Here is a 12019-nt window from a genome sequence, read left to right on the forward strand (position 1 = left end):
TAAAAAAACTTAGTGTTTTCTTTTCAAACCTTTTTGCCACTACAGTAAATATTCATGCATTTATTAACCATTAGCCGCCCGGCCAATGGCCGTTTGGCGGCTTCAAATGTGCTCCTGTATTCTGGGTGCACGCCATTTGGCGTGCTCCCGCACATGCGTGGTTGCAGAGCGACGCAGCAGTGCGATCTGTCACCGCCCATGCACCTCGGACACGGCCGATGACAGATCCGAGTACCGGCTCCCGTTGCCGGTACCATGTGACCTGCTGTGACCAATCACAGCAGGTCACATGACAGTTGTATACAATGGATGGCTTCATTCATGATGCCATCCATTGTATACTAGTGCCTATCTGTGAATGGTCACAGCTAATCACATGCACATGTCATGTGATTAGCTGTGACCAAATCACAGCTAAGCACAAAAAAAAAAAAAAAAAAAAAAAAAAAAAAAGTTGAATGAATCGATTTCATTCAGGTAAATGCTTGCTTATAGCACAGTAATTCTTTGCTATAAGCAAATTGTGTAAAAAAAAAAAAATACTGATCACTTCCCCAAAGTAGTACAATGTTACTATGGTAACATTGTACTATTTTGGTCATAGTAAAATATGAAAAAAAATCTTTAAAAAATAAAAAAAAAATGTAATAAAAAATGAAATATAATAAAAAAAAAAATAAATATATATATATATTTTTTTTTTTCATACTGTCACCAGTCAGTGTCGCTGTTCACCGCCATGCCAGTTATATGATGACGCTGTACTCCACTGGTGACAGTATGTAAAAAAAAAAATAGTGAAAATAATTTTTTTAATTTTTTCATTTTCCGAAAAATTATGACAAAAAAATACAACTTCAAAAAACTCGCCATGCCTCTTATGAAGTACGTCGGACCGTCTAATCTGCAAAAAGGGGTCATTTGGGGGATATCTGTACTGTTCTGACATTCTTGGACCTCAAGATATTAGATTGGCTGTCAGTACTTCAGGATTGATCAATATTCAGATCTATACCATAGTTTGTGAACTCTATAACTTTCCTACAAACTAAAAAATACATCCTAATTTGGGTTATTTTCACCAAAGACATGTAGCAGAATACACATCGGCCTAAATTTATGAATAACAATTATTTATTTGTAAACTTTTATAACAGAAACAAAGAAAAATGTGGTTTTTTTTCAAAATTTTTGGTCTTTTTTTGTTAATTTAGCAAAAAATAAAAACCCCAGCGGTGATTAAATACCACCAAAAGAAAGCTCTAGTTGTGTGAAGAAAATGATAAAATTTTAGTTTGGGTACAGTGTTGTATGACCGCGCAATTGTCATTCAAAGTGTGAGAGCGCTGAAACCTGAAAAATGGCCTGGGCAGGAAGGTGTAAAATTGCACGGTATTGAAACGGTTAAACCAAATTTTCTCTATACAGTATGAATGGGATTTACTCCAGTGTATTTTAGTCAGCTAGAACTCTCCCTTAAAAGGTTATCTTTATCACAGAGAACTGAGACACAAACTTGGTGGAGCATTAAATACATCAGTCTTCTATAAAGAGAAGACCAATGATCAACATAACCCAGACACACAAAAATAACAATGTGCTCTAACGTACTCACTGGCGGCTGAGGGAAATACATTGAAAACATGCTTCTTGGTGAAGAAAGGCTATTAGCACAGTTAAATATACATGATCCGCGATCCTGCTGCTACAGCAGCACTCTTAGAATGTTGGCAGCATTGCATCCATAAGAGAGGGTAAATTGTCACTGTGTATTATTTTCTTTATGTAAAGGGCTTGGTAGGCAGCTCATGTGCTTGTGTTCCCATTGAAATGTTAACAGATTTCCAGCAATAGCAAACCCTTGATGTGGTGTGGCAAAAAAAATTACAAAGTGCAGTAGGTAACCTAACACGGTGGAATGAGAGACATGGTTTCCAGTATCAATAACAGTGCAAAAAATACAAGACCATAACAAATTGGAACAGTGTGTTTGAAGCTACTCTAAAAAATCTTACCTGATTATTGTTCGTTTTTAATAAGGTGGGAGGATCATTTCGTAATGGAGATGAAACAGAACTGCTTTCACTATTGCTTCCATCACTTAGGCTAATTCTGTGGAGATCGAAAATAAATGATAGTCTTAGAAGTGCTTGTTGTATACTGTTTATATGGTTAACCATTGCTTTTTTGCTCAATAAAACAAAGAACCAGCAGCACCTAGAAGATTATACCCTAAAACTAGATAGGGGTGGAGGATTCTTCTGTACATCAATACAATTTTGGCTTAAGTTATATAAAGCCAAATTTATGGACAATTCAACACAGGCAGAAGTTCAAATGGAATACCTGCCCACAACATAAGCCATTTTGTGCTCCTGATTATTTTTCTTGCCCTAATTTCATGGATAAGTTTAAATAACTTTCTTAAATTATAATGTATATTATAATACATGTATTATCTAGTTATTCATACCATTATATCAATTATCATGTTAGTTTCTACTATTCTATCCTTAACAGGTTTCTGTTAATATTGTTTTTTGGCATTTCAAATTTTGAATTCTCGATGACATTCATCAGTAAATTCTTGACTTTTCCTAAACAGAATCAAGCTAGTCAGGCAATTTTTTAATTTTTTTTTATTAATTATTTTGACTTTTTATTAATATTTAATGTAAATATTTTCACACTTTACATTTTATTATTTACATACTATTGTTAATGGGTCATAAATTGTACAGTCTAGTCACTGCCAGAGATGTTTACATCGTTCACAAAATTCTAAGCCAGATTAGGACCAATAAAACAATGTTTTGTGCAATAGAAGTGATTCTAATAGAGAGTATTGACTTAGGACACCAAACATTGTGTCCCTACAGCCTATAAAGAACAAAATACAGCCTTGAACAGTTTAAAAATGTAGAAAAACATATAAATAATGACATATGAAATAAAAAGAAGTCAATTTCCTGAATGCATGTGTTAATCACATATAGTTATCATAATGCATATTTTTGTGCAATAGTGAGCCTTTAATTAGCTTTTGCTGTAAGAATTATTAATATACATAAGGCTTAGATCAGGGGTGTCCAAACTTTTTTCAAAGAGGGCCAGATTGGATGAAGTGAACATGGTGGAGGGCCGAACATTTTTCCGAACATTCTTTGAACCGTTACAATTAAATGCAAATAAATTATTTTATACCAAGTTAATTGCAAATGACATACTTTTCATTTCATAACATTAAGATCAACTGACAGCTAAGTTTTCACAATGTATTGAAAATAAATTTAAAAAAAACTTACCTGCACTAATGTGAAGGGTGAAAAAGGTAGCTGGAGCTGAAGTCTCTGCTCGGCAGCCGGGAGGGGAAGAGAAACACACTTCACGCTGGAAGCCCGCCCCTGAAGTCACCGCCCTCTGTCGCTCCCAGCGCGGCGCAGTCACGCATGTGCACTGCTCTCAAGCAGAAGACTGTCTGCCACAGAAGGGAGGGTCGTGCGACAGCCTCATTTACACAGACCAGGGAGAACGCGCCGCAGTCAGGCATGCGCACTGCCCTCTGCTCTCAAGCAGAAGACTGTCTGCCATAGAAGGGAGGGCCGTGGGAGGGCCACATTACACAGAGCAGGGAGGGCTGTTAAAGGGCCGTATTAAACCGACCCCCGGGCCATAAATGGCCCGCGGGCCGGACTTTGGACATGCTTGGCTTAGATTATCTCATTTTATAGTAATTTAGTTTTTCCCAAGAAATTAATTGTGTGGTTGGAAAGGTCAATTTAATTGCAAAACTAAATCTGTAATGTAATTTGAAGTAAATGGCTCAAGTAAATTTAAATTAATATTGTCCTATGCTTTAGTAAACGGCTGTTGTAAAAGTTCATTCAAGGTCTGTGAAAAAAATATCTTCCCAGGATATTTTATGTTCAAGGTTCCCAACATTTTTCTCAATAGGAGAATCATGGGAAGGGGTTTTTACAACCTTGGGGGCTTTCTACTTTAGATAGATAAAACATTTCTGGTTTATAATTATTATCAGTAAGTAATTAGTCTTGAGATCCTGTCAGAATACCAAAAAAACTATAGTAAAAGCTCTTGGCAGTCTCTCCTGTCAGAATACTCATGAGACATATACGTAGACCAGAAAATAGAATTATTTATTTTTCTCATCTAAAAAAGCCATAAGCTCAGATACAAAAGGATGTAGTAAATTGGATTCATTATGTACCTGCGAGCACGACTTCCTCCATGAATATGTATAGTCCTCTCATTTTCTGAGTCATTGTCTTCAGGATCATCAGATTCTTCCTCATTTTCATCGGAATTTAAGTCTTTCATTATAGACCTCAGGGAACCTGTACAAGACATAAAGAAATCTAGGCAAATTAACATTTTGCAGGGCATTTTCACAATCATGAAAATACTACAGTATAGGAGAATATTAGTATATAGAAAGTTTCATCTTGTCAAAATGAAAAATATTAAAAGAGCCAAATAGCGCTTATAGTTTCTGCATGATTTTCCAAACCATTGGCAGTAGGAGAGGTAATGGTGAAATACAACACTCCTTAACCTGTCTTTGACAAATCTCAGGAGAACACTAGCTAACATACTGTATACAAAGCTTACTACTGCTGCCTCAACTGCTCCTGTCAAGGGGTCCACATTCCCCACTGCAATTTTAGGTGCCTATTCAGACCTTGGCATTCTGGCATGCTACATGGGTTTTGCTATTTACCAAGACCATCTGGGATGACAAAGAGTCTGTCTTTCTAAAGGAAGCAGTGTCTGCGAGGTAGATCCATACAGCACAAACTACATACAGACAATGAAGGGAAATCTCCATCTGATGTACCAGAGTCAGATAAAGGGACAGCAATGTCTTTGGTCAGGGTAAAAGGCTGAAACCACCTTAGGGAGTAAAGAGTAGGCCTCAACATTACCTTATCTCTATCATTAAAAAGCCAAATAAAATTTTTATGGAATGATTGGTGAACATACAGGCAGAGCCACAGTCTGTACAAAAGTCTTAAAGTCTTAATCTAAGAATGGGAGTTTAGCAGTCTGTTGAATAGATTGTAAATGCTGAAAATCGACCCTTCATGATACTCATAGCCAAAAGCTATTCCAGATTTAATTTTAAAATTGCTAGCATATGTCCCACAGAATATTTCCTGGGGTAAAAGCTTCTTTCCTTGTACCAAGAGAAGTATACACTGATCAGCCATAACATTACAACCATTGCCCATTAAAATTAATAACATTGATTATCTTGTGACAGTGGGTAGGATGTGTTGAAAGCAGAAAAATTGGGCAAGTGTAAGGATTCGAGCAAGTTTGATAAAGGGCCAAACTGTAGTAGGTAGACAACTGGGTCAGAGCATCTCCAAAACTGCTGACTCTTGCGGGATGTTCCTGGTCTGCAGTGGACAAGACCTACCAAAAATGGTCCAAGGAAGGAAAACTGATCAATTGGTGACAGAGTCATGGATGGTCAAGGCTCACAGATATATATGGGGAGAGAAGACTGGCCTGTGTAGTCCGATCCAATAGAGGAGCTACTGTAGCTCATATTGCTAAAAAAGTTAATGCTGGTTCTAATAAAAGGTGTCAGAACACACAGTGCATCACAGTTTGTTGCGTATGGAGCTGTGCAGCTGCAGACCAGTTAGGGAGCCAAGCTGACCCATGTCCACAGATAAAAGCACCTATAATGAGACGATGAGCATCAGAACTGGACCATGGAGCAATGGAAAAAGTTGGCCTGGTCTGATGAATTCAAGAATGGTTCGAGAAACACAACAACAGTGAACTCGGTGGGTTGATTTGGCCTTCAAAATCTCCAGATCCCAATCCTATTGAGCATCTATAGGATGTGCTGCAAATAAGTCAGATCCATGGAGGCCCAACTTCACAACTTACAGGACTTAAAGCATCTTCTAGAAACAATAGCATACCTTCAGAGGTCTAGTGGAGTAAATTGCTTGACAGGTTATGGTGGGTGTCATAATATTAAAGCTGATCAGTGTATCGTCCATGTTCAGTGGTATACCTTTCAGAAAATGGAATATCCATTTTAGCATGATAGGACTCACCAATTCAGAGAGGCTTCTATTCCTAAAGGAATAGGCTTCAGCAACCATGCTGTAAAAGTCAGCAAAGCAGGATGGTACCACAGCTGCCTGGACCAGTCCAGAGCTGTGAGGATCACCAGAAGGTCCTCCATCTTGTTCTTGCAAAGCGGACGTGGTAGGAGCTTCAAGAGGGAAAGGCACAGATTAGGCTGTACTGAACCACCAGCGCATCCACTTCTTCTGCCAGAGGATCTCTGCACCTGGAGACAAACCTGTACAGTTTGTTGTTGTACCTGGGGGCCAAGAGGTCCACATACATCATACCCCAGCTGTGACACAGGTCCTAGATCACTCCCAGGTTCCCCCAAATCCAGGCACTGGAACCTAATTGGATGACCCAAAGGTAGGCATGTCTAGCATTGTTGGAACAGCCAAATCACCTGGTGCTCTAGAATGTTGATGGGGAGATGGAATTCCCCTGGTGTCCAAGCCCCTCTGCACCCTTTTCTAGTATGACAGGCTGACATCCATTGTGGGGATTCTCCAAGTGATTGGAAAGAAACATTTACCCAACCTCAGATCTGGTTTCATGAATCGACAGGCCAGAGACAATCTGGTCCTCAGTGACAGGCAAAATTATTTGTTCAGCACAATGTCAAGATGGTGAGTTGCAGGGGTCTGAAATGGTATTGGGCAAGTGGGACTTCCATCAGCCCCATGATTTTCATGCAAAAGTGAAGATTCAATCAAATCTTAGACAAAAGAGTCTGAACCTGTGAGCAGAGTGTTTAAAGTTTCTCCTAGGGAAGGAAAAGCTCTAGCTTGAGCTGTGTCTAGGATAAAGCACAGATACTCCAAGTGATGAGTCAACTCCAATGCTCATCCATGCAGGATCCAACCAAACCATTATGGGTTTTTTTTGCACTGTCCGCATGACATTATCAGTCATGACTTGTGCTGACTACCCTGTCACCAGGACGTTTTTCCAGACATCCCACCACAATGCTCTGGGAGCATAACAAGGCAAGGACAGGTTCATGAATTTTGGTGAACACAAGGGGTGTGGAAGAGAGACAAAATTGTAGAGCCATAAACTGAAAGTGTTGGGGAAGTAAAAGGAATTGTTGATATGCTGAAAAAAATAGAGGCAAGCAAGTACATGTCCTTGATATCTAAAGAGGTCAGAAAGTCTATGTGATGGAGAGAGGCTATGACAGACCTGGTGGATTCTATGCAGAATTTTTGGATCAGCAAGAAGACATTTAGAACTTGATCATCCAAGACAGGACAAATGCTCCCTTTTCGTTTGGGAACTGTGAAAAGTTAGAATAAAATCCTTAGACCATCTCCACCACAGGAAGTTAAGCAATAACTCCCTAATACAGAAAACCTCTAAGAGTTGCATGGAGGTTCACTAACCTGTGAGATAACAGGGGTGTAAGTGGGTTATCAGGAGTTTCTGTAAAAACAGAGAGTATTGTATCAGAAAAGTTTTTGACATCTTTAGGCTTTTAACTACTTCCCATCCAGTGATGTACTCGTACGTCAGTGGACTTTCGGTGCTTATACCATGGTGATGCCTGCAGCTCTGGTACCCTTTTTTAGAGCCAGCAGTTGGCTTTCTTGTAATAGCTATCGGAGCAGCTAAGTAGCCACTCAATTGCTATTACAAGCAGCAGGAGGGAATGTCGCCCCCCCCCCCACAGCCTTGTGTCGTGGCTTGCTTGGGATCTCCCATCTCACCGGGAGACCCAAGTGACCAGCTGGCGCATACACTGGCTGGCCAGACAGCCAAACAAAGCCCTGATCAGATTTTGCATTTACGTACAGAGGAGGGATTTGGTGTCTTATAGATCTCTCCCTAAAGAGTACCTGTCACATGCGTATTGTTGTCACAAAGATGTTTACAATCCCTGTGACAACAATAAAAGTGGTAAAAAAAAAAAAAATAATTAAAGCAACAGTGTAAAAATAATCAGTGCGCACACTTTATTGGGTACACCTTGCTAGTGCCAATAAAATATCCCCCACACCATCCGTTGCCAGTGCTCCCTTTTCTTGCCTGCAGCAGCGCTGGCTGACACATGGTAGCCAGGTCATGTGACCGGACCCCAGCAGCCTGAAAACTGGCAAGTATACAGCTTTTTGTTACACAAGTTAGTCGAATAAGTGTTAGAAAGGAGAGAGAGAGTGTTGCACCATGCAATTGCCCTCTCGCTGTGTTTTAATATTAGTGCAGGAACCTGACCCTTGCCTCTGACGTTGTGTACCAATTACCTGGATTCTGTCTTTCGTTCAGGTTGGTCCCAACTTCCGTTTGGGCTCTGGACTACCAAATGTTTATAACCTCTATAACTCCATTGTTCTTGATTTGTGCTTTAGGTGTTCATAATTCCTATCCCTGGTTTACACAACATAATCTCATACATGCAAACGTATTCTAAGTTTGTGACTTCCTGGTTGTTACAGCTGTTTTTGGTGAAAAATATTTGACTCAGATTTTTGGGTGTAATATATTTTGGTGGTGAACAATACTGGTGCTTCCACTGGCCTGACACTTACAGTAAATTACAAGTTTGTATTGGTGTGCTCGTGCAAGAGATTATTGTGAGGTTTAATAAAAGCTAATACACTACTCCCGGTGCAAAACAACTGGGAAGGCCTGTATGTAATGTGCCAACACCCCCTAAGCAATCTATTTTAATCCAGGGGCGCCCGCTTAGAACGTTTCTTCTACTAAAGTGTCTGACCCTCCTTTCAAAGCTTATTTTTTAAAAAGTTCAACCATAGTTTATGTATTTCCATTAATTTTTTTAATCCACTTGCAATAAACAAGACTTCAAGGTCCAATTAAACCTTAACTGAGTGCATATTTGCATAAACCTAAAACTTCCTTTTTTTAATACAATAATCTACCCATATGCCATAAATGTAAATAATAAGGAAATAAAATATACAATGAATACTACCTACAGCAAAGTGTTAACGTTAGCTCAATAGTGATCTTTAAGAGAAAAAAAGAAACACAGGATAACAAATCAATTTGATTGTAGATGTTTCTGAGGCAGTGCCTTTTGTTTTGCCTGTTTTTGATCTATTTAGTTTTTGATGTGTTTCTTTGAGTTCAAGGTCAAATTCTGGTCAAGCAGGCACTCTTCTCAAATCTCAATGTGAGTTCTATGGTCTTTCCATATCACTGCCTCTGCCCTTTGGTCCTCATCACGTTCAACAAGTGAACAGCAATACCCCAAAAACTGAAGAACACTAGGATCCTGATTTATAAATGCATGAGCAAAGAGGAAAAATATGATGACTGCTGCCTGCAGCAACCAATACGATTTTAGCTTTCATTTTGCAAACTGAGTCTGATAAGATAAATCAGAAGTTATCATAAGAGATAATATGATTTACTATTACAGCTATTTATTTTCCTTTGAAAACATACACTGCTCCAAAAAACTAAGGGAACACTTTTTAATCAGAGTATAGCATCAAGTCAATTAAACTCCTGGGATAATGAATGATCTGGTCAGTGAAGTAGCAGAGAGGGTTGTTATTCAGTTTCAGCTGCTTTGGTGTTAATGAAATTAATAACAGGTGCACTAGATGGGCAACAATGAGATAACACCCAAAACAGGGATGGTTTTACAGGTGGAGGCCACTTACAATTTTTCCCTACTCATCTTTGCTGACTGTTTTTCACTAGTTCTGCATTTGGCTAGGGTCAGTGTCACTACTGGTAGCATGAGGCGACTCCTGGACCCTACAGAGGTTGCAAAGGCAGTCCAACTCTTCCAGGATGGCACATCAATATGTGCCATTGCCAGACGGTTTGCTGTGTCTCCCAGCACAGTCTAAAGTGCATGGCGGAGATTCTAGGAGACAGGCAGTTACTCTAGGAGAGCTGGACAGGGCCATAGAAGGTCCTTAACCCATCAGCAGGACCAGTAACTGCTCCTATGTGCAAGAACGAACAGGATGAGCACTGCCAGAGCCCTATAAAATGACCTCCAGCAGGCTCCTGGTGTAAATGTCTCTGACCGAACAATCAGAAACATACTTCATGAGGGTGACCTAAAGGCCCGACGTCCTCTAGTGGGCCCTGTAGTCAATGCCTGGCACCAGTGCTTGCTTGGCATTTGCCACTGAACACCAGAATTGGCAGGTCCACCACTGGACCTTTGCAGAGAGATAGAAAACAGCACATCCCTGCTGACAGGAGAGAGATCTGTTTTTTTCCCCACATAGATCTCTACCCTGTCAGTTTCTCCACTGATCACCAGTTATTGACATTTTCAGGAGACAATGATAGTGTGGGTAGGGCAGTGTGCACCCCCTACCCAGTAATGCAAAATCACAGTGCATCTGCTATGGGGTGTTCTTTAAATGGTTAAAGCACCCATCTAAAATGTAAATGGTTAGTTTACCTTTACCAAAAAACTGCCTGTGCAGATAAGGGGCATCTGTAGATAAAAACAAACTGTGCAGCTTTGCCTAAAGTTGAATAATGCCCTTGCTATAGGTTGAGGTCTCTTATGCACCTCATGAAGCCTGTCAGAGGAGAGAAAGCACATAAAGGGAGGAGGTTTGAAGAGCACACTCCTATGGTGGTGAATAATGTGAAAGAAGCCCAAGAAATGCATTTTTTGATCTGCTATGAATAACCCACAGCAGTTACAATAACGCAACAATAACATTGCTATATTGCAACTCTTCTTGGCACTGTAGGCTGTTCTGGGAGTGTCAATTTACACAGCAGAGAGATCCTGGCTGTTAACCCCCCACCCCAAACTTATAGTAGTGCTTTCTCAAATTTGACTGTCAACATGGATATAGACTTTAAATTAGAACTACACCATCGATTTAATGGTTTACTATATTGGTTACATTCAAGGCACATCTTTGGTGATATCAGTCACAGTTGCCAGTGTGCTTATGTCAGCTTTTAACTTTCAAACCCTCAAATGGCTGGTGTCAGAGATGATCACATAGTAACAAGATAACTGCAGATCTAACTAGAGGTTAAAATGCTGACGTCTTTAGCTGTAAACAATAAAAAAAAAAAGCAGTAGTAAAAACCAATGGTTGTCATGGCCTAGCAACAAGGCAAGACATGGGGATTTCTAACAGAGTATCTTGGCCAGGCTGCACATTTTTTTTTAATACCTACTGGGGCCCCTTGACAGCATAGGCTATTTTCTGGAAAGTGTGAACTTTAAGTTCCACTTTAAGATTGCCTGATGTTACACTACTACTCAAGATGTATCCAGGCTTGCCAAACATTCAATCAGTGAAATGCTTGTAAAGGATTTCTTGGAAAGCTACTTGCAATGATGCTTTAAACACAACCAATGTACATTCAACACCAAGTCCTTCTAGCAGGAAAAGAAAGTTGTGTCTGTGGATTCTGGATAACAAATTATCCATCACATACCATGAAATTCTATCCAGCAGTGCCCCTTTCCCAACAAAATATCTGGAGCTGCGAGGAGACGATTTATAAATGATAACTTTGGATTTGCTGGTGCTTCAAGGTATTTGCAGTACCTTAAAGCAGCCTAGGATGATTTGTATGTTCGGCAATTGATCTGTTTTGTGCAGATAGTGGATGATATCATTCTAACACCACAGGCTCAATTTACAATGCTAACACAACAGCATAAAGATACTTTTAATAAAAATAATAATAATGATACTTTTTTAATGAAAAAAATTGACAATTGTTTACATCTGAGTCTTATGCGATTCTTATGATATGGCTACATTCACTGCATTCAGAATACTGAATTAATCCCAAAGGGAAATTATTGGGATACAGTTACATCAACAGAGACAACATAAGATCACAATAACAAATGGAAACAAGACACGATAACACAATAAAATACAAAAACAGCAATTAGTTCTAAACAATACTAAATTCAAACTATGTTCTAATTAATGAT

General features: G+C 39.4%; 1 protein-coding gene across 1 annotated transcript in view; it reads right to left on the reverse strand.

Moving 5' to 3' along the window:
• Positions 1-2015: 2015 nt before the first annotated feature.
• Positions 2016-12019, reverse strand: part of MLLT3 (MLLT3 super elongation complex subunit) — a gene marked incomplete at its 3' end in the record, with an annotated part of 288460 nt that continues 278456 nt past the window's right edge. The window contains exons 8-9 of the mRNA XM_089662671.1: positions 4229-4355; positions 2016-2112 (exon numbers count right to left, since the gene is read on the reverse strand). Coding sequence (XP_089518797.1) covers positions 2016-2112; positions 4229-4355 — 224 coding nt within the window. The remainder of the gene's footprint in view (positions 2113-4228; positions 4356-12019) is intronic.

This window comes from Staurois parvus, unplaced genomic scaffold, assembly GCF_062004578.1.
Source record: "Staurois parvus isolate SC_StPar_1 unplaced genomic scaffold, SC_StPar_1.0 ptg001518l, whole genome shotgun sequence".
Taxonomy (NCBI): Eukaryota; Metazoa; Chordata; class Amphibia; order Anura; family Ranidae; genus Staurois; species Staurois parvus.